This window comes from Bombyx mandarina, chromosome 07 (assembly GCF_030267445.1).
Source record: "Bombyx mandarina strain Sakado chromosome 07, ASM3026744v2".
NCBI lineage: Eukaryota > Metazoa > Arthropoda > Insecta > Lepidoptera > Bombycidae > Bombyx > Bombyx mandarina.
In genome coordinates this window covers 5,245,267-5,269,777 of record NC_143214.1, presented here as the reverse complement: position 1 = coordinate 5,269,777, position 24,511 = coordinate 5,245,267, and the positions used below count along the sequence as shown (strand labels likewise).

General features: G+C 35.0%; 1 protein-coding gene across 1 annotated transcript; it reads left to right on the top strand.

Moving 5' to 3' along the window:
- Positions 1 to 259: 259 nt before the first annotated feature.
- On the top strand, positions 260 to 23,344 carry LOC114250447 (PAS domain-containing protein cky-1). Its single transcript, XM_028184325.2, has 11 exons — positions 260 to 672; positions 10,181 to 10,362; positions 12,422 to 12,495; positions 12,573 to 12,662; positions 12,768 to 12,956; positions 13,687 to 13,871; positions 15,937 to 16,043; positions 16,369 to 16,519; positions 17,193 to 17,489; positions 20,894 to 21,042; positions 21,761 to 23,344. Exons 1-11 carry the CDS (start codon positions 662 to 664, stop codon positions 21,946 to 21,948), a joined length of 1,623 nt encoding a protein of 540 aa, XP_028040126.2. The 5' UTR covers positions 260 to 661; the 3' UTR covers positions 21,949 to 23,344.
- Positions 23,345 to 24,511: the final 1,167 nt, after the last annotated feature.

The following is a 24,511-nucleotide window of genomic DNA, read 5'->3' as shown; positions in this document are numbered from 1 at the left end:
CAATGTAAAGAGCATTTTGTAGTAATAGTTCCGTCCTTCTCTAAACGCAGACATCGTTTATTTACGAGTAAATAATGTTGTTACGGTTTTTCATTACGAATAACGCTCCGAATTTAAAATAAAATAAAAACTTTTTTTTTTTATTTCGTAACTCCCCTCCATAAAGGTTGAGGTGCGTATCGAACGTAAAAAAAAAGAAAATAAGACTCGAGGGAAAGAGAGGCTTGGCTAGCCTCTTATAGTCTCAGTCCCGGTGCGCTCGCGCTCGGAAGTATAAGCTTCAGGATCGAGCCTTAATCTCATTCTAATAAAAAGCTCACGCATAAATTGACGCAGCCTTGTTAGTTTCCATTTTTAGAATAAGTTTTTTTTTTTATGACGCGCATTTGAGGAAGCCCCGTGTGAGGTTGTATAGGTGTTAAATTATGGCGGGCACGTGCATTTTATTGTTATTTTTATGGTCGAATTATAACTTTAAAATTGTGGAGTTTTGTGTAAAGGGTTGTTTCATTTATTGACTCGTCATTAAGACTTCAACGTTCCAGCTGTGTGGTCGTGTTTTGTTTTTGATTGATTTAATAATGGATTAATCGTATTATTTGTTTTGTGTTCAAGTGACTTTTTTTTTATTTATTTATCGGGAACTCGTCAAGCAATTAAAATGTTTTTAAGGTAAGTTTTTTTTTATTTATTTTTTTGTTCTTGTTTCTTTGAAATGGACGATTATTTTGGAAATTCCATCAGTGTATTATTTTAATAAACTATTGAAACTATATTTAAAAAAGGTGATACTAGGAACTCTTATTTGATATTTATATTGGGTTTTATTAAAAAAATGTTGAAAATATTACTGAAGCATATAATCAATATATTACTAATCTGCTACAATTGTATTTCGAATATTAATAAAATTGTATAAAGTTATATTTATAATAGGGGTTCACATTTACAATTCTATCTCTCATATTTTAAATTTACCTTAATGTATTACGAAAGAGCAGCCTACGAGTATTATATTCAGTGTTACCTCCGAAAAACTTATGCTAACTTATGAAAATTTTTCATGGAACGTAACGTGTCGTACATGCACAAAAATAATTAAATCAAAATTTGCACTTTTCGTGGCCACAAAAACCATAAAGTAATCCAAACATCAGAAACAATATAATGACAATAATAACGCGAGATTTATCTGTAATTTTAATTATGTCTATGACTCACGATATCCGAAGAAAATAAATACTATATAGGTATAATCCAAAAATGAATCAGAAATACCAATTACCGCTAGAGTTTTACTAGTTTTTTTTTTTATTTTTTTATTTTAGTAGAACTAATTAAATAATTAAATTTATAACGTACATGGTTAAAAAAACTTATATTTAAGCGACATCAGTCACTAGCACATTCACGGTTCAAGACTGGACGAATGCCGATTTGTTCACATTTTTAATACACTTATATTACTCATGCTTTATACTCTTGAAAACGGTCAAGGGTTTTTTTAAAGCTTCGATGGCTGATCGAGCTCACGGTCCACCTGATGTTAAGTGGCAATCGGAGCCCATATACATCTACAACGTAAATGCCGCCACTTTCTTTGAGACATGAGCTGTAACGTCTCACTTTTAACAGTACTACGGCTGTCTCACCTTTGAAGCCGAAACGCATTACTGCTTCCTGGCAGAAATAGGCAGGGTGGTTGCACCTACCCGTGCGGACTCACAAGACGTCCTACTACCAGTAACGTTCTGCTCACACATCTGTGTTCCTGCGCTACTGCGTTCGTGTTTTTTATAGCTAAATTTACAATTCATAATGTATCGGTATATGCAATACACTTATAGCTAAAATCACGTTTTCAGAAACCCTAATGTTTTTAATTTAATTTTCATTGAGTACCAGTCGCTAAGACGGTTTTAAAAATTTAACTTCAACAAACAAACAAATTTAAATTTAATTTGAATTTAAAATTGAAATTCTTTTAGAAAAGAGAATGAATCCTATGTGTATTAAATACTGTAGCACAGTATTTATTGTAGTATAAATTGGTGAAAGCCGGACGTTAACGTAAATGCCGTCTCTCATCATGAGACATATGAGGTCGAAGCCTCAACTCTCCAACCTACTAATGTAAAATATTACAAATGCTAAATAAAAGCTCGTGTTTCCACGTGATGCGGAATCAAAAAACTTAATACTAGATGAGAAGTGAGTCGTGTGAAAAAAAAAGACAGCCTTTATACTTATATAACATATAAGAAAGTAACACATCTGTATGCCTCCACTAAAACAAATTAAATGAAAATTAATTGTTAATTCTGCAACCAAAATTAGTATTCAGACAATTACCTAATTAAAAGCCCCCGAAAAATAATATACTGTATGTTAATATGCAGAACTTATTATTTAAAACAATAAAAATATTCCGTGATTAGCATATTGGTTACTTAGATAGATAGATAATACTATAGTGTAATAACACTTACGTGCCGGACATGGCAATGAAAAACAGTGACGAATGTTACAGCGATCTCGCCAATATTTCTTTGAGAAAACCTCAGGATGTAGACAATAATTTCAAAAATATTAGTATTTTGTTTTATTGCTTAGATGGGTGGACGAGCTTACAGCCCACCTGGTGTTAAGTGGTTACTGGAGCTCATAGACATCTACGATATCAGTTCTAAGGTCTCACTATAATTACAACGGCTGCCCCGCCTTTCAAACCGAAACGCATTACCGCTTTACGACAGAAATAGGCAGGGCGGTGGTACCTACCCGCGCGGACTCACAAGAGATCCCACCACCAGTAAGTGGTAACAAATGGCATATACGATGAGAGAATTGCGTCATGAAATTACAGTCAAAAGTAATTGTAATTACTAAGGCTAGGCTGAATGTAGGGTTCACTGACCCACACGAGAAGGTCATCCCGTTTATTATTGCTGCGATGCAGTTATGGTTTTTAAGCTAAATAGTAAATTAGTCCTTAATTTAGAAATGATTATATAAGAGGAAGTCTGAAAGCACCGCCAGTGACAGAGAAAATAAAGAGCAGAAGATTAACGTGGCCAAAAAGACCCTGGGTAGAAATAAAGACGTGTGATAGGTTAGAATGGAAAAAGAAGACAACGCCGATACCATATAGTGCAGATAATAAGGACAAAAGTCGTCGTGGCCTAATGAATAAGACGTCCGGTGCATTCGTATTGGGCGATGCACCGGTGCTTGAAGCTCAGGCGGGTACCAATTTTTCTAATGAAATACGTACTCAAGAAATGTTCACGATTGACTTCCACTGTGAAGGAATAACATCGTGTAATAAAAATCAAACCCGCAAAATTATAATTTGCGTAATTACTGGTGGCAGGACCTCTTGTGAGTCCGCACGGGTAGGTACCACCGCCCTGCCTATTTCTGCTGTGAAGCAGTAATGCGTTTCGGTGTGAAGGATGGGGCAGCCATTGTAACTATCCTTGAGACCTTAGAACTTATATCTCAAGGTGGGTGGCGCATTTACGATGTAGATGTCTATGGGCCCCAGTAACTACTTAACACCAGGTGGGTTGTGAGCTCGTCCACTCATCTACGCAACAACAAAAAAAAACAGTCGAACTCCGATTTTGAACTCAATTCTCAAGATGGGGTTCGCTTTGGTAGGTCTCAAATGAGCACTTAGAAATTATATCTTTAATTGCGTTAATAAGACTATATAAATGAAATGTTTGTTATAATCCAAAATAAACTTAATCAAGGTCACGTTCACGTAACGATCTTTAAATAAATACACTCAAACGTCAAACGACAATCGACTGATGAAAATGAGAATTTGTTAGCACCGCCGATGAAATCAAGTATTTTTGTTACCAACACGCTAACTACATTAGGTTCGTCAAATGCCGGTAGCATTGATGTACGCCAAACAAAAAATACTGATAATTCAACCAAAATACCCTTGTATAATCTAAACCTTAACTCTTTTTGCGTAAAGGATATTTTAACATGACAATTTCAATTTGTTCTCTTGTTCAGTGATCTATTTAGCCTTGTATGGTATAAAGTATTTGTTATAATTTGTTACGTATGAATGTTTATTTTCGTGACGAATTTATAGAAACGTAGCTAATATTATTTCCTTTTACGGATCTCGTGTTAATTGATACTGCAATTATTGTGCTGAAAAAAGACGCAAGAGTTGACTTCAAACTTTTACACAGGTAATACGTTTTATGGCTTATTTTACTGTGTTCTTGGACTTCAGAAAAAGCTCAAATATGAGTTAAGCTCGCTTTCTATACTTTTTTACATCGTTAAAACTGTTTCTTTTTTGCTATTCCTATGAAGAGAGAATTTTTTTCTTAAAAATTAATTGTGATCCATTTTCTTCAATAAATCTTCTTAAAATGCGTTAAAACCTAACCTTTTTCCTCTAAAAATGTATAAAATTTGTTACGTAGCAATATTTTATATACGAAAGTATACTCAATATATTCATCGTAGTGTTTTACGGAGCATGGAGTCTTCTTAGACTTCTTCTTCCAGGAAGACTGCAACGAATTCAATTACCACTCAAGAATCACAAAAAAAAACCGGACAAAAACAGCAGAAATTACATTATAGATTTTGCAGAAGAAAAAAAAAGAACGAAATGGTATTAAACCCAAAATCGGATCAATCCAATATAGTACGTAAATTAGTTTTTAAATTGGCTCTCTAGACGAGATTAGTTCGAATCTAATAAAGCGATTACTGGAAACCGAATCACTATGTGAACGTCACTAGCCACCTGGAAGTATATGATCGAAAACTCGATTAAGTTGTATAAAGGATATCCCACCCTTCGCAGCACAAATAGGCAAGATGGCGGTACTTACCCAAGTGGGCTTCAAATATGCGCTACTAGCAGCAATAAAATATCTATCTGACTTACATTACTGGTGGTAGGACGTTTTGTGAGTCAGCGCGGGTAGGTACCACCGCCCTGCCTATTTCTGCCGTGAAGCAGTAATGCGTTTCGGTTTGAAGGGTGGGGCAGCCGTTGTAACTATACTGAGATCTTAGAACTTATATCTCAAGATGGGTGGCGCATTTACGTTGTAGATGTCCATGGGCTCCAGTAACCATTTAACACCAGGTGGGCTGTGAGCTCGCACACCCACGTAAGCAATAAAAAAAATATTTTTTTTTTTCTGTAGACACTGTACCCCTTGCTAAGTTCATGAGTGACGGTATGCACTCATCACAAGAAGGGCCAGTCGTACGCCTACAGCGGCGACACTTGTTAAACTTCAAACATTCAGTCACAGAGTAACAATTAGCAGGGGCAGAAAATAAAATGGCTATTTTCCTGACCGTACACGTAACGCAAGTTCACACGATTACGTTAATCCTTCCTATCTATTTCAGACGCGAGGCAAAACCTCGCGTTCTTATTTCAAAGATGGAAAATTTTGCACAGAGTATTTAGTGTGTTTGATCACACATCTAATGTGAAAAAATCGTTCCAAGAAAATATAAATAAAAATTGTTTTTCTTACTTAACACCTTATCGGCACTAAGATTATGTATAAATTCAAAAATAAATACATTAAAATGTACTATATTTCGATATACTAACTAAACTTAATATTTCAGCGGTAATATGGAATAAATCGTAACGGTAAGTATTTCAAATGTACGATTTCCAATGTCGAACAAATAAGTATTAGGTGAGTGGGTGGGTATACGGTATACCAATCTTTTAAAATAACAAATTACTGCAATAGGTCAATTAAACTGGTTCTAAAGACTGTTTGATTCGCCTTTTCGATTTAATAATCTATGTAATTATTTTATCCAGTAAGTATTGTATAATTTTACAAACAAAAACTTTAAAGAAACTTCAACGATTCATAATACAATTTAATATTTAAAATTTAATGTTTTTATTCTAAAGTAACTAGTTTAGATATTTGATACGTTGCTCTGTTACTTCTCTGCTAAGGAATCTAGATTCTGCAAGAGCTAATACTCTCTAAACAGACCCTTAGACGAACCAGTAAAATCTTGCTAGAAAGGCACAAAGATACCGCTCGACCACGACCTAATCGCTACAAATTATATACACAATATTTCAGTTTAAGAATAACAATTATCTATTCGTTTCCACCGCTTCGTCTAAGTAATCCCACATTACAATTCGATTTATTTAATGCTCTCAGCGTGGATGTGGTACTAATGTAACACGGAAGAATTTACGCGCTTCAGATGCTCACCGTGACGGGTCCACATCATTCACGCCTCCAACTATGTTAGGAATGCGCTTTTTGTACGTATTCGATACGTAAACGATTATCTAGTTAGTCGATGCGTTGTCGAATCGATTTAGTATAAAATCGATACGAGAACTTAACGCGAGGCCTTGTTGTTATTTGTTAATTGAGGAATGCGTGTTGTCCGAATCATGACAAAAATGAACTGTTCGATATCATAATTTAAACATTAATATCGATTGTAAATTCTTATTGTGATTTAAATTAGTTCATCTCTGCGTTTTGTACGGTAATTTCGAAGGGTATGTATGGACTTTTTGGCGGGAACGCGAGGAGTGAAGTTGTGTGATTTGTTTTATTTTGTCTATTTAGTGATTCTTCGGGTTTAAATAGGTAATAACGGTGGTTTATTAACTGTTTAATATCTATGAAAGTACACAAATGTGGTAAAATGAAACAAAGCCGCTGGACGTAGCTTCTCGGAATCTTCCAAAAAGTCCACTGAAAAATCTTAGTAAATAACCATAATTTTACTGAGATTATATTTCATCCCATATCATCTCATCTCATTTCATTTAATTTCATCCCAGTTGATTAATGTCTCAAATTAATCATCTTCATTTCATTTCATTTCACTCCATGTTATCATTTTTTATAAAAATAAGAATACAAATTAAAATAGGACTTGACCTAAAGGTCTTAGTTACCAGGTCATAAAATCCCTTTAAAAAAATTGAAGGGTATACTGCAGAATTAACTTGTCACAACGATATTTGTATGCGCCTTAAAATAATTTTAGTGCCCGTGGCAATGCTGATGAGCTGAATAATGCGTGTCAACCGCTAAAGTAAAAAATAACAGTGGAATGCTAAGGAAAAATATTGAAAAGATTCTTGAAAATGTGACCTCGTGCTTTAATTATTGTCAATAAAGCCAGTTTTTTTGTCTACAATTAAATATAATAACTCTCCAAGACATCTGAGCATTTTAATCAAGTCAATGTATTTTTTATCACATTGATGTATTGACCACGTTCACAATATTTTACTCAAAATCTGACATGCAATTGTATTTAATAAAATCATTTCTAAAAGAAATGTTCGAAGGAATTAAGTTATTTAACCCTGATGAAATCAATTTTACGAATCACGGCTATAAAATTCAAACCACCCGCATGCCTGCCCTTCGATTGCTTCACAGAGCCGAACTATTTATTAATCCGAACAATCAATAAAGTTAAACATCAAAAATAAGAGAACTAACAATCGGTCAATCAAATTAATAACAGCGACAGAACAACAATCATCGATTCCCACAATCATAGTCATTGAAAAAAACCTAATCATTGAAACAAATAAACGTAGGAGCATTGACGTAATATAATAGTTTTAGAACTCTAACTACATAAAGTGTTTCGACTCTCTCAAAACATCAACAAGTTAACAGAAAAATGTATGGTGTATGTTTTTCATTTATTAGACAGAAAAACTTAGGATGTACCTAAAAAACGGCAAAAAAAAAAAAAAAAAACGTTGCCAGCCTTACCGGCTTTTTTTTTAAATCTTAAATATATATTTCAAACATAAAAAATACACGTAAATGGTATTTTCCTAAGCTTGCTTTGTTCAGGAGAATTTTAATGCCAAGCTCGCATTGACGTTTCTTATTCCTAACTGTTTTAAATAAAGTAAACATATGCCTCTACTAGTATAATAGCTGGCTCATTGTACATAATTAATAAAAAAACTAAATAATTACACTAAATAAAACTAAATACAGAATAAAGCACCTCGCCAATTTACTTAATGTAAATCGTACTTAGAGCATGTGAATGGATTCCTATAAATTCTTAATTCGTAATTAGGTCGAATTACTTCCACGATGAAGGAATAATATAGTATAATAAAAATTACCCAACAATTATATTACACGTAATTAATTATTGAGAGATAGACATAGTCTCAAAACGGTACTGACGTTATGTCTGTGGGTTCGGGCTGGTGCTTAACATCAGGTGAGCCATGAGCTCGTACACGCATCTACGCAATAAAAACAACCTAAAATTATGATTTTTAAAACAAACAAGAAATCCTACAATAAAAACAGTGAAATTTCTACAACTAAATATATATGGTCAATGTATCAGACTCTTATAAAGGACTCCCAAGTGAGATGAAAGGGCCGCGTGTATTGATGTGCCGCTTTTGGGAGCCCGGCCGCATGTTAACACGGATAGCCGTCACGGAAGGACACTTCCTCCTGACTTTTAAATATGAGTTTTTTCTATCGTTTTCTATCATAATTTGTAAAAGGAGGTGTGAGGTAAAACCGTTAAAGCTACCTGATAAGAATACAAATATTGATTGAGTGAATAAATTTTTTATTGAAATAATATTTTATGTTATCCTATTAATCCTTTATGAAATCAATATAATAATAGCACAACGGCGTTATAATAAAATTTGTAATGTGCAATTATCACTTTTGAAGCTGTAATAAAATTTATTTAGTGTTACGAGTTGCCTCAACACACGGCAGCAAAGTTGATAAGGAATATATGCGGAAACTAACAATGACATCGGAAATTTTGATACTTGCCACAGGATCGTAATTTCTATTTCGTTAACATAAATAAAAAAACAATTGCCAAATGCTTGACGGAACATAAGCTTAACAAAGCTAAACAAAGATTCGACCGATATTCCTAATTATCTCTTTCATTCTGTATGTATGTATCAGACATGATTTTCTTTATTTCTTTTTTGGAAATTTCATAGGCACGATCGGAAACTGGGACTTAATTTGAAAACCAGCGTTATTATCAATCATGATATTTCTTCATGGTCTGGTAAATACACGAAAACACAGTTTGAGAATTGTGCTGTCATCATAATTACATAGCTGTCGATCATCTAGCAAAGCAAAAATCTGCATATTGAAAAAAAAAAACATTTACATATCTAAAGCAGCTTTATTAATTAATAGCCAAGGCGGGAAATAAAATAAAGACGAAACCGCGCTTTATTTTATTTCCCACGAAATACCTATCGCGCAGTAATCTAAGGGCCTCTATACATAACCAATAGATATGCTAATGCATTCTTCTAACATCGCCGACGACACCTGTCCGGAACTATATCCGCGCATTGTCTACTGATCCTTAGAAAATTGTACTTTATGAATTATTGGAATAGCTGGATGTGAAGATATTGAGGAAATCATGTATAAATTGTTAAGAAACTGAATGACAGATTGCAGTTTTAAAAAAGGAAATTGCTAGGCAAAATGGATACACAACTTTTTTAGTTGCTCTTTTAAAATTGAGAATACATAACCACGTCCTTACGGATCCATCAGATCCAATAACCTTTGCATTACAGGCCTTCAGCTCTAATACTAGAAGCAGGCTTAGGAACCCCGGTTACCGTACTCGTCGAACTCGACAAAGAAATCGACGTGCAACCTAACCCATGCATCAGCCCGCTGAGTTTCTCGCCGGATCTTCTCAGCGGGTCGCGATTCCGATCCGGTAGTAGATTCATTCGCGAAGCAATTGCTCTTGAGTTGTTAGGTCTCCTTCGGAGGCGCTCGGGCAGTTGTTAGCAAATCCCACCCCTCCTAGCTGAGCCTTTGCTCGCCCACCTGTCCTGGTGAAACTGGAAAGGCCTTCGGGCCACCAGTAATCTTTAAATAATAAAAAAAAGAATACATAATTTGTGAAAGTTCAAACCAAACGTTCCTTTTTCAAAAGGGAATTATGAAATTATTTATGTAACAGTAAATATAAATACAATAAAATGTTCTCAATTTCTCAATTCACAATATAAGGTTGTGTTTTTGTGACTAAAGTACTTTTGAAACCAGTAAGTTAGTTCTTAGAAAATATTTATTATTTAAAAAATTTAAAACTATCGATTACTGTGCAGATTCGAACCGACAAAATCAACAAAAGGTGCCAGCAAAATGCGGCGGGATCTGATCAACGCTGAAATCTCCAACCTCAGAGACTTGCTTCCTCTGCCGCCCTCCACCCGACAGAGACTGTCACAACTACAACTCATGGCACTTGTCTGCGTCTACGTCAGGAAAATGAATTACTTCCAACAAGGTAACTTTGAAAGAAACCTTTTAACAATTATCGAATACTAATAAAAACTTACTTTTTAGTTTTAATTGCTTAGATGGGTGGACGAGCTCACAGCCCACCTGGTGTTAAGTGGTTACCGGAGCCCATATAAATCTACAACGTAAATGCCGCCACCCACCATGAGATATGAGTTCTAAAGTCTCAGAATAGTTACAACGGCTGCCCCACCCTTCAAACCGAAACGCATTGCTGCTTCATGGCAGAAATAGGTAAAGTAGTGGTAGCTACCCGTGCGGACTCACAAAAGGTCCTACCACCAGTAATTAGCTAATTACCAGTTAATACTTCAAAGACAAAGCAATTAATTATGTAGGCTCAATGCTCATCTGCCTTCGAAAGCAATTAATAAACAGAAAGCAAGTATTTGATATTAATTGATCTTAAGCGATCAGATGGGATCGCTCAGATATTTACGCTGGATAATTTATGATTTGGCACTTTCAATTGAAATGAAAGAATAATAAAGTCCTTAAATTCAAAACCTAAAACACCATGTGTACCCTGCAATCCTACAAGTCGCAATGCACTTTATAATTATTACTTAATTCATCATTATCCTTCCCTTATCCCAGTTATCTGGGGTCGGCGCAACGTGTTTTCTCCTTCCATACTCTTCTATCATATACCATTTCTTCGCTCACTCCCCTCTTACCCATATCGTCTTTCACGCAATCGATCCATTTCTTCTTAGGTCTACCTCTTCCTCGATATCCTTCCACATTCATAGTTAACATTTTCTTACCAAACACATTTTTATCTCTTCTCTTCACATGTCCATACCATCCCAAACGCGCACTTCTCAGCTTCTTTGTCACAGGTGCCACTTTCAGACTTCCTCTAACATAGTCATTTTAACTTCTAACATATTACTTGATTATTGATCGTAAATATCATAGGGCACAATAAATCACTTTAATCAGTCTGCCCTTCTCAATACCGTCGGCTCCATAGAATTAATTAACGATCGATATGCGAGATTAGATGCATTTATTACGAAGCCAATTTAAAAGCCATAAATAAACATAGGCATGCAGTAAGTTCAAGAGCTTGTCACACAAAAATATTTGCCTTGCAAATTTGTGGTGCCTTATATAAAACACAATATGCCGTCTAATAATTGAAAGGATATTTGCTTTATTATTGTCGTTTGCTAACAATGGCGCGAAACCGTGATCTCCGGTTCAGCGATGAATTTATTTCCGTAGCTAAACATAAATATTCAATTTATAATAAATTTTAAAACAATCAATTATGAACTTAGATAACCAGATTAATCGACGGTCTAATTAATTTATAATCTTACGGGAACCATTAGATGTATTTTTTCCTGTTTATTTTAATGGTGAATATAAAGTCAATGTAATGTGATGAAAGATTAAAAGGTTTATTGACGAATAATAAGTAGCTATTTCAAATTGTAAAATAAATACCCTTTTATGCTTATCTAAAGTAGTTACCGAAGTCAATAGACAAAGTGAATTCTTTTATTTACCTTGAAATAGACTCTTAACCTAACTACTGTAATCTTAAAGCCGCAACGTACATACATATAGTATCTTCTTCACTGCAAAACTAAATTGAGCAGTGGTTCTAACATACCTATACTGAAATCATAATATAGATACTTTCCTATAATTCATCGAAATATAAAAAAAGAAAGACGAATAACCAATGCCTTGAAAATATCTACTTATGCATGTTTTAAAACCAATAGATTCCAAAATAGTTATGTCCTATTTTGGAAATAAATATTACATGAGTCTTAGTCAGCCCTCGGAATCCCTTATTTCCGTAAAAGTTTTCCCGCGACAAGTTCACATGGCCTGAATCTTCTAAACTCATCACGCGCACGTTATCCTCAAATCTCGAACTGTCGTTCCTAAACTGTCTCCCAAACTTTTTGTCAGCTCACCTCCAGTCACGAAAAGGCATATTAAGACGTTTAATATGCATTTAGTTCGCTATCTTATCTTTCGCTGCTATAACTTCACCCATAACTCGGTCTCTCTTTCCGTTTTAGTGTTCAAGAGTCACGATTTCAGCTATCAGTATCAAGAGCAAGCGACTCCCACACCTAATATCGGATTTTCAAAGGTATATTTTACAATTTAACGATATTTTTACTTTGCAACATAAAATCAGTTAATAGCTCGCATTTACAATGTTTTCAGGCAATGAATGGCTTTATGATGATGATGACACAAAATGGGAAACTATTGTATATATCGGAAAATGCTGCGGAGTATCTGGGGCACTCGATGGTAGGTTCTGTTTTGTTTCTTCATTGTGGTCTCAATAACGCTATTACATATCATTTTAAATTTATTCCATGACGTTTTATTTTTAATTTGAGTTTTTAATTTAAGGAGGATTTATTGATACATGGAGATAGCGTTTTCGATATAATAGATAGACAAGATCACCAAACAGTGCAATTAGAATTAAACCGAGGAGGCAACGGCGAGACTGAAAATGTACCAAAGAATAGACATTTCTTCTGTAGAATGAACGTTTCAAGAAACGCTAGGAGGCAAATGAGATTTGGAGACCAAAAAGTAAGTAGAGAATGCTGATATGACAGCAAATCTTCTTTAACGCGAAAAAACTGCCAGTTGAAAAGTATTTAATAATTCTTAATTTAAATTAATAATAGAATTGTTTTTTGGATCATTTAAGCAGTTTACCAGTGTCCATATACCTTTTACAGCTTGAATGTCACTACCTACCTTGAATCATGAGGTCAGAATCTCAACTGTATGATACAACAGCCTTACCACTCTTCAGACGGGCAGTCTTTCAACTGTCAATACCGCTTATCCTTCAGTGAAATAATAATATATTACCCAGTTTAACCAATATCGATCACTTACCAAACGAAAAAGTCACCTAATTCTTCTGGTCCTAACTATTCACATTAACATACATACCACCACTTGGAAATTTTAATATTGAAGGGTATTATTGGTTATTGGTCGCCTATTAATTCGCATAGGGTTTTGCCTTTCCACCAATCAGTGAAAATTGAGGTATTAAGATGGCAGGAATTATTGGGAGTTAATTTAGAAATGGGTAACTAGTAGAAATAGCATGAGGATCTATTCTCTTGTTATTTAAAAAATTTTGACCCTGAAATCGTGACCCGCTATTTCTTAAATTACAAGTGTTTGTAGTTACGAAGTTTTAAACCGACCTCAAACCGGCTCCAAGCTTGGAACATCCATCAACCGGTACAGAAAAAGCTATAACTTAGAAAGTATCAAATTAATACTACATACAAATTTTTAGGTAGTTCTTGTGCGGGGTCACTACGTGTCATATCTGCCGCTGTGCAGCCGCAACGAGCCGGTGTTTGTGGCGGTGTGCACGCCGCTCGCGATGCCGGAGACCCGCGAGTGCGTGGTGCACGGAGCCACCAACGTCTTCACCACGCTTCACGCCATGGACATGAAGATACTCCACGTTGACGCCAAGTAAGATCACCAAGCACGTTTTCTTTAGTTCCACGACAGGCAACACGTGGCTTTATCCTGACATGCTGTTGATGGGTAATCATAAACTATCTTAAACGTTGTCATCACGTGTGTCTTCCATAGTAATAAGTACGTCATGATAATCGCGTTTTCGTTGCCGCCGCTGACTACTCCCCGAATCCTGATCATGCAGTAGCCAGTCACCGTCGACGCCCTAGACACGTCCTTATTGATCCATCAGATCCAATAACCTTTGCATTAGACGCCTCCAGCTCTAACACTAGAAATATGCTTATAAGCCCCGGTAATCGTACTCGTCGAACGTTTCTCGCCGGATCTTCTCAGCGGGTCGCGATTCCGATCCGGTAGTAGATTCATTCGCGAAGCAATTGCTCTTGAGTTGTTAGGTCTCCTTCGATCCGCTTCGCCTCCGCTCGGGCAGTTGTTAGCAAATCCCACCCCTCCTGGCTGAGCCTTTGCTCGCCCACCTATCCTGGTGAAACTGGAAAGGCCTCCAGGCCACCAGTAATCTTTCAATCATAAAAAAAGTTTATATTAAATTAATTGATGAAGATCGTCCTTATAGCCCATCTTTCTTATGGTCAAATTTTAATATGTGTAAACAAAACTCTTTTGTTCCCTCCGGTGCCACAGACCAAATCGAGATATAAAATTAGTCTGAATTACATTAGTTCGCGGCAGCAATAGGCTAAGTACTTCCAGTTAGACTGACATGTACGATATAGAATTCTAATAAACCACGTCCACAAAAAAGAAAACCAATGATTTCATTATTGATATAACTCAAAAAAATAATTAAATATGCAATTTCGAAAAGGGCATATGTCGCATATTTTGTCAAATACATTTTTTCATATACATGTAGTTTTGAAGCTTACCTACACCCATTTTATAATAATACCAGTAATTTTCAATTGCTAATTAACACTAAAATATATCTCAAAAGTTAATATTTAAAATTTTACACTGCTTTAGAAAATAATCTTTTTTTTTTCATTTCCTGAACATTTTACATTTTCAGAGATGTGCCCTTTTCGAAATTACATATTCAATTAGGTAGTACATTTTTGAGTTACAAATAAAACTAAACGACCCAAAAATAAGTACATTACGTATCATAAACCAATAAAACAAGCACAATATAGATACAGTAAATGTATCTAATAATTTCAAAAATAATTAGACACTTTCGATAAACCCAAACTCGAAACGGTACTAACAAGTTACGAATCAGGAGATCTTATTAAATCCAAAGATCGAAGTGGATTAAGTTTTTCATTTAACGAATAGCGGTAACGTGTAATCAAGTTCGCAAGGAAGATTAATTGATTAAATAACGCGCAAAGAGTGCGCTGTGAGCCGATGCTTTAATTATAGAATGATTAATGGTCCTACCAATGGTTTTCGAACTAATTATTTCGCTAATTTCGTGAACGTAACGAGTTAATATAAGTAACGATATGTTATTGTACACAGTACGTAGAAGTGGCTATGAACGATTTTAATTGCTGACACTTCTGTCGGTTTAATTACATAAACTTAGTATATAGTAATATGTTTTATTGTGAAAGTTATTAATATGAATAGCATTTATTACTTATATACATATGTGTTGGGAAGCTTAAAGATTTTACTCCAAGCCGTGGGCATTTTCACCTGTCTATGCAATAAAAAATAAAAATGACTCTTATGTTCTGTTCTAATGAATAGGCGACCGTCAGTAATAGTAGTATCCTTATATAAAACTGTCGTTCACAGTACTGAAAAATGATTTCGAATGTTTTATCAATTTTTTTTTTGAAGAAAAAATTTATGGTAGTTTCCACAAATTAAAATGTCCACCTACTGCACTTTAGTCCTCCATAACTATAGTAATACAAAAAATAGTTGCTTTGATAGTCTCCTTCTTTTTTAAATTCGGTTAAAAACTGTAAAAATATTCAAACCGTCGGAAATTTGAATGATATTTTCATATTAATTTGATATCGACACGATGATAATAAGTCGAAAAAATTAAATCTGATTAGTAATACATTTGTTACAGCGGTGAATGGTACTTAGGATGGAACAAAAATGAACTGATAGACGTATCGTGGTATCAGCTAATACACTGGGATAGTCTAAGGGAAGCACAGAGTAAACATAGATTAAGTAAGTATTTGTAGAATTTTCCAACAAATGAGAAAACTTTAATAGTAATTGCGTATCACTTAATACAAAGTAACTGAAAAAAATACTAAGTATTTTATTATATACTATTACTAAGATAAAAAAAAAATACTAAGTATTTTTTTCGTTTCACACACACGCACTTAGGTTTTATTTATGGAAAACTGAGGCGTTAACAAAAACCTTAGAGTGTACATATACACTCTAAGGTTACATATACTCTAAGTGTACATATACACTCTAAGACAGAAACTGTTTTTGTGATTATTCTTAAATGAAAAACTCTAATTATTTAAACGTATTTCAGTAACACAATCAGAACAGGATAAGTGTTGTATATTATTAGTGAAACTTCAACAGAGGAATGGACAATATTTATGGGTGCATGTCGTTTTGCAAGTCAAGGACGCAGCTGATGCCCCAAGGCAGTTCATCGTGGCTACAAACCAAGTACTGAGGTTGGTTAATATATTTTTTTATTTTTTTGTTATTTGCTTTTATGGATGGATGAACTCACAGCCCACCTGGTGTTAAGTGGTTACTGGAGCCCATAGACATCTATAATGTAAATGCCGCCACCCACCTTGAGATGTAAGATCTGAATATAGTTACAACGGCTGCCCCGCCCTTCAAACCGAAACGCATTACTGCTTCACGGCAGAAATAGGCAGGGTGGTGGTACCTACCCGTACTCAAGAGTTCCTACCAGTTAATAATTAGAGATAAGTATAAAATTTTTTTTGGATAATTTGAAAGCACATTGCTCTTTGGGTTTTCAAAGACTCAGTCGATGTAACGATGAATTTATCTGTGATTTACCTGTGGAATTTGTAATTTCCCTGTTCTCTTTATTGCCATAGTCAGCAGACTTCACTAATAACTAGAGTTTGAACAAAGCAACTATTTTGAACAAGACATATACACATAACTGTGTCTATTTCGCTACGGGTCTGCCCAGTTTTACTTGAGTTATGATCATCACCAGTGCTAAATCTAGAAATAAAATAATTAATTTCATTAATTGTCATTAAGAGACTTAGCTTAACAACTCTTGCTTAATCAACAGTCTAAGGCTAGTGTATGTACTACCTCTGAAAACTTTCATAAGTAAATTCATCCTTTTCTCTGTAGTGAAGAAGAAGCCTCAATAATGCTAGCTAACTCTTGGCTGTACCAATACTACGGCTATCAAAACCAGCCCTGTGGGATTCTAGACCCGAGATGTCAGAAGTTCTTCAGACGTGAACAGTGCTATCCGGAATACCAGGATTACCCTTACGTGGAGAGTCAGGAAGTGGAATACCCTGCGTATCACGTGTCTTCATACGTGCATAAAGTTGATGAGTATCTGTGTGAGGGTGTGTACACTGAAAGAGGTCCCGTGGACTACTCAACGCATTCACCGCAGTCTACCGTCAGCGATGATAGGTGAGTCGGTAGAATTTGTTTCTCACAGCTTACAAAGCTGATTTTTGTGCTTTGTGCTTGCAATAATAGAACAGTAAAAGATAATTCGTTATATTTCTAATCCTCATAAGATCCAAATCAATTATTAATGCCAAATAATTGTAAATAGAGATGCTTTAACAAAAACCGACTTCAAATAGAAAAAAAAAGATATTCCAAAACAAATTAATATACACTAAAAACAATAATCATCGAAATCGGTTGGCGTGATGTTGAGTTTTTGAGTTATTCATCTATTTGTCGCGCACGTACTTAATGCAAATTTAAGACTTATATGGTTTTCTCGTGGATACCATTATCAAAACTGGACCGGTCTGGTCAGCTTTCTAATAAAAAAAGAATCATCAAAATCGATTCACCCAATCAAAAGTTATGAAGTATCAAACATAAAAAAACATACAGTCGAATTGAGAACCTCCTGCTTTTTTGAAGTCGGTTAAAAATCGGAAAAAACAATAAAAGTACTTTCGGTGTTTTCCGCCTTTTTAATACAGTTCAAATAACGAATCAAATTGCTTGATAATATAAAATGAAAATAAACACGCTCCAAGGTCGACCGATACAATTAGTAAACGTCAGGTCACAGAAACCTCCGAGAGAATAATAAATAAGAAAATCATCACCCTGTCCATCTGTCCGTTCCTCAGTCCACGTAATTTGACACCTTTCATTACCATATTTATTACATACGAACTTTACAAATATAACTTTGCTTTGACAACGACTCTGAACTTATTGCTACAAAGCTGAAATCCCCGTAACACGCTGCTTGGTTTATTCAGTTTTACAAAATCAAATATGAAAAGGTTTACTTTTAAAGGGCTTAAGTGATGTATCCGCGTACGATAGTTTGTTGCTTGATGTATCTTTGTATGAGTTTTGACGTGACCTTTACCGAGTCAGGTCGAAGGCCTGGTTTTGTTTATTCAACTGCGGTTTTTTGACAATAAATCAGTGTCACGTGATTAAATTTTTTGTTTTACTAAAAATAAAACAGTATACTTGAAATTCACTAATTTAATTAGTTAACAAACTAAGATACAATATTAGTTGCTCATTAGAACTTGCACATGTTTATTTTTCATATATATTATGTATTTAAGTGACTATCAGAATGAATATCTAATAGCTAAAGAAAACCAAAATCAACCATTACAAAACTGACTAGTAACTCTTCAGTAAATATATTATAATATTAATACCACAAAACTATGTAGTAATGCTGAAATTAAAACTAATAATGGAAGCCTCCCTCAAATAATAATTAAAGCAATACATGCCATCTACGTTAGTTAAGATGAGACATCAGCAATTCCGCATACAGAATGATTTATTGTAATACTAAAAAAATACTTGTGAAACTCTCACAACTACACTCTTGAGTTGTTAGGTCTCCTCTGGAGGGACTCTGTCATCTGTTAGCATATCCCAACCCTTCTGGTTGCTCGCCCGCCTATCCTGGTGAAAGTGAAAAGGCCTTCGAGCCACGAATAATCTTTCCTAAAAAAATGTAGGCACCTACATGCAGTTTATTTCTGCCACAAAGCAATTGCACTAGAGAACAGCAGATACACAATTGGAGCTTCGACATCACGTTACGAGGTGAACGGTTCGCGTTGTGTAATATCTATGTGCTCTTGTAGCCACTTAAGCCGTGGTTTAAATCATAATAAAACAAAGTTATTAGAGTGTAGCGATCTTTTTTTTTTATTGCTTAGATGGGTGGACGAGCTCACAGTCCACCTGGTGTTAAGTGGTTACTGGAGCCCATAGACATCCACAACGTAAATGCGCCACCCACCTTGAGATATAAGGTCTCAAGTATAGTTACGACGGCTGCCCCGCCCTTCAAGCCGAAACGCATTACTGCTTCACAGCAGAAATAGGCAGGTTGGTGGTACCTACCTACGCGGACTCACAAGAGGTCCTACCACCAGTATCTGATCTGGGGTAGTTCCTTCCCTAAACAAGTACATATTTACGATATTAGAATTTCATCAGAAAATTACTTAATACATTGAACAAGACTAATAAAATTCATTAATGGATTAAACAAAAATAGACGTTACAGACTTCAATGTACTTGACATGTGACTTGTTCATTAACTCTCGGTTAATTGCAATTGTTAGAAGAACAGCCGAGCTAATACATTGACAGCTTGTAATTAACAATAGATTTATTATTGGTAACGATTACGATATTAAAACTGAACTAACATCTTAATTTACCATCATTTGTTTTTCACTTACTACTTTGATGATGATGTATTATTTTCTTGCGTTGCTCTCAAGACGAACCAACTCATAGTCATCCTATGACTGAGTGGTAACCGGAGACAATAGACATTAAAGTAGATGACAATTTCTTCAAACCTAAAGAGCCTGTTGTAATTCGCCTCTCGATAATGATCATATTCGTATATCGTATTGCCCATTTCCATCACGAAGGAATCATGCATTCTGATATAAACGAGCACTATTTCAATGTTTACTGATGGTACTTTACTGGTGGTAGGGCGTCTTTTAATCTCGCGTAGGTATGTACACAACTATTAGTATTACTGCCGTGTAGCAGTAACGCTAACTTTAATAAAACTGAAACTTAGAACTCATGTCTAAAGTTGTCATTTATCACAAGGGTTGGAGAGGGGTCGTGAGCTTATCCACCCATATAAACAATAAAAAGAAATTTGTATAAGATGTATTCGGTATAAGTGATGTATTCTGTTCAATGTATAAGAAAAAGATGATGTATTCTGTAACGAGATGCTTTGCGTGTGAACATCGAGCTTATGGCTTACGGTTTGACCGATAGTATATATTATATAACAGATTCGAACAGTGAGGAAATAAGGCTTATTACGCCGACTCCAAGTTGTTAGCAGGGCATGGCGTAAAAAAGCAACCCATCGACACAGCTCACTGAGTTTCTCGCCGAATCTACTCAGTGGATCGCGATTCCGATCCAGTGGTAGTCTTTTTTTTATTGCCCTTTTAGGCAGACGAGCATACGGCCCACCTGATGGTGAGTGGTTACCGTTGCCCACGGACTTCAGCAATGCCAGGGGCAGAGCCAAGCCACTGCCTACCGTTGAGTACTCTCCACAAGCGTCACTTGAAGAAGGACAAGTCATTGCGCTCGGGAAGCACCGTGGAGCGGAGCTCATTCCAAAGCCGGATTCTGCGAAGCACTGCTCTTGCTAGTGCTAATGTTAGCAAAACCTCTCAGGTTGAGCCCGCGAGCTCACCTAACCGTCCGGGCGTAGCTGGAATAGCCTCTTAGGCTACTAGCGAATAGGTAGAAAAATAAGCTTAACAAAATAAATTAAAATCAATTAAAACGTAGTTAATTATTTTATTCCCAGATCACCGCATCATTACGATTTGCCAGCCGACATCGTAGTGAACAGTAATATGTACATGTATCCTTATCAAGGCAAGAGGGAATATTACGAGCAATATCCAAGAATTAATTATCAGGTCACTGAACCTTGCACTAGCACTGCTGTTGAAGGTGAGCTGATAGTTTTGTTTATCTATAACGTGGAGGTCGAGATGTCCATGCTGTTCCAAAATTGACATTGAAATTTTTAAGGAAGGACTCTGACTACTGGTCAATATGCCTTGGCTTAGCTAGGGCATTGATTTGAATACTGATTATCATGTTTTCGGTAGACTTTCTTAAAGAATGTTCGTATTTTTCATTGTGTACATTATTTTAAATGCAAACAGCATGTGTCACATTGTTGATACGTTTTTTGTTCTTTAAGCGGATTTTTGTTATGCGTGCATGTCCTATTATTATGGTGCACAAGAGCTTGGTAGTATTATGACCGGCCACCTGCCTGTCCTCAACCCTCCTTGGGTTATATCTCCAGTAATATATCTCTACTATTACTATAATACATAAATTCCAATTGGAATTTTCGTAAGTTCATCCGTTAGTTCATGTTAGTTCATCCGTTTTTAGTTCTAGGATTTGCATTTAAAAAAGTATAGTTATATACATTAATAAAAAAAATTAAATTTTCAAATACTAAAAAGATAACAATATTACATTTTGTTCGTTTATTTGTACTTTGTAAATGACAAACATCGGTCACTCATCGACAATTAAAAAAGATACTAATTTAATATCACTAACATTATGCCTTACTTCGATTTCAGGAGTAATTCCAACTAGAATTAGAGACTTTACGAGAACGAATCCTAAATTGTTTTTTTTTCTGCAGCAATAGACTACCCCGCACCGAAACGCATGCGTCTTGCAGCCCCTTTGACGTTAGAAGAAGAGTGTATGGAGAGATGGAACCCAAGTCCACCCTGGTCGGATACCACCCTCAAACTACCGGACTACGGGCAGAGATTCACTTACAATCACATGAACAATATGCAACCCGACAGAGCTATGGTTACTTAAACTAATTAAAATTTATGCCTATTTTTGTTACATTTACTGAATCGATTATTCGATTATTATCGTTATAAAGACCTTTTTTGTGGGTATTAGCCAATAAACTTTCATTTATAAATCGATTTTTAAATACATTTGAATATATTTTTATGCATTTTTGAATAATTTGTACGACGCCTTACGCATAGTATACCTTACAAAATTTATACGAACCATTCACGTACTGTATGTGTTTTATAAAATTAGTGACGAAAAATTGTATTAAAGCAAAGATTAAGACTTTGGCATACTGGGAGTACGTACCAGCAACATGCGTTACAATTTGAAGAAAATGCTGGTAGGAAAACCTTATAATAAATTCGAGACTATCTCGCATCTCACCATGTGTCAAGTGCCACCATGTGCACCATTATTAAAATGATGAGCTACTAACAGACAACCCGTCAAGCAAATGGCTGATCTCTGTGAATGAATTTACAATCAAATGAACGTTAAACTCACCACCAGCCTTCAACAGTAATAAAGAAATACATAGTGTTGTACAAATATTTTTCGATAAACTGTATATTTAATTATAATAACTCTAGTTTAATGATAATTGACTTTAGCTCAATTTAATAAAACATTTTGCCTGAACCAGTATTTTTGCATAATATACCTAATTAATAATAATATAATGTCATTTTTGTTTTGTCATAAGTCGTGAGCATGATTATGAAACAGTTTTACAGTATGATCTCTATCTGTTTAGTTTAATATATTTAAATAGATATGTTTTCTTTGTATGTTTGACGTCTAAGCTGTCTTTTTTTTTTATATCATTCATCAGATTGTTACACAACAGTAGTACGGTTGCTATAGCAACTTCAGGGAAGGCTAAATTTAAATCAAACGTCGCTGTCAAAGCAACAAATGGCCCGTTTCTAACAGCACCTTATTCTTTATTGTAAACTTCATTTCCTGTACCTACGAAAACTGCAAAACAAAATATTGATTATTTGCATCAGCATCAACCTTGAAACCGTTTTTGAGGTTTTTGGTAATATTTTTTGTATAATATATTCTAATATTAAGACCTAAAAGAAGGAAATGTCGAGATGGCAGTTAATGCTATTATATTTAATCAGCCTACCCGCCAAAGGGTAGTACTGCTAATTCTAATTTGAATAGTACAATACATTTTATTAGGAAATAAATATATTTTTAATATTATTGTTTTAAATGTTTAGTAATAATTAATAGCAATAACTAAGGTAAACGGTACCGTCCAAATAAAATGTGTGCTCCAAAGGAATAGTATATTTTTCATATTAAGTTTTAAATGTATAATAAGCCTTATATTGTAAATAGATAGTACAATGATTGCGAAATGTAAGTGAATTGAAATAAACATTCCTCGATTTAATAAAATTTTTTTATTTTTCATTTGTCTTTTTCCTCTGCCGTTCTCTGCGAATAAAAATACTCGTATAATCAAAGCATATTAGACCAGACTAAGATAGATTAGACTTACTTAAAATAGTCGTGGCTTAAAGAGTTTAAGGGCTGATATTCAAATCCCGCAGCTAGGTAGTTTTTTTCGATTATTACGTAATTTTATTAATTTTTAACGTATCAGATGTCATTTAATGTGCCATACAAAAACAAAACCCGGATTTTTTTAATAAATAAACTTAATTGACAATTTTTTTACACATCACCCACTCCATTGTTTTGGCCATCTTTCTTTTCTTTTATTTCACCATCGTAAAAAGGACAAGGAGGCTTAACATTTTTGTTACTACATTACCACTCGTGACTAACGAGTGTTAAACATAATTTAAGACCACCACGCTCCTTTGACGTAACAATAATACGTTAATGAAGAATTTCAGAATCTTTAATATGTAGTTCTAATAGCTTACCTAAAGAAGATCCTATATACTTATCAAATTAATATCCGATCTCAGTATTAAAATCAGGAAAACCATCGTCTGATAACGTACGGTATGACTCACTTCTCTTGAAAAACGTACAGTTATATATTTGACTATTCAATTAATCTCGACTATTCTTGTCTAATCAAAGCATCGGACGATACATGATGTAAATTTTAAACCAGCAAAATTATGTCGAAGTTACGTTTGTTTTTCTAATGCCGTTAGTTGATCGCCTAGGACTCGATTGCATAAGTTTTGCGAATTATTTAAATGTCTAATGCGTGTGATTTACATTTAGAAACAAGGGTCGAACTCATTAATAGATGTAATGCGCTTAACAAGCGTCCGTTCTTAGAAAAACTCCGACGTGTTGCAGTGTTACCCCTCTAGGTCTGAGTGCGGGAAGAGTGCGGGAGGGCTTGCAGATCTGAATACGCTGGTGGCGCTGCGCCTGTCAATCAGGAAAAGCTTAGCCTGATTTGCTGTGGCGTAATTTGTAAACTTATATCAGGCGTGAAGAAAGCGTCACTTAAAACAAAGACAGATCGTTATTAAAGTGTGGTGCAGTAGTTCTGAGACAATAAGATTCAATAAAAGCGACTGAAGTTGTTACTCAAATTTATTATGTATGTATGCATGTACTGTACGAC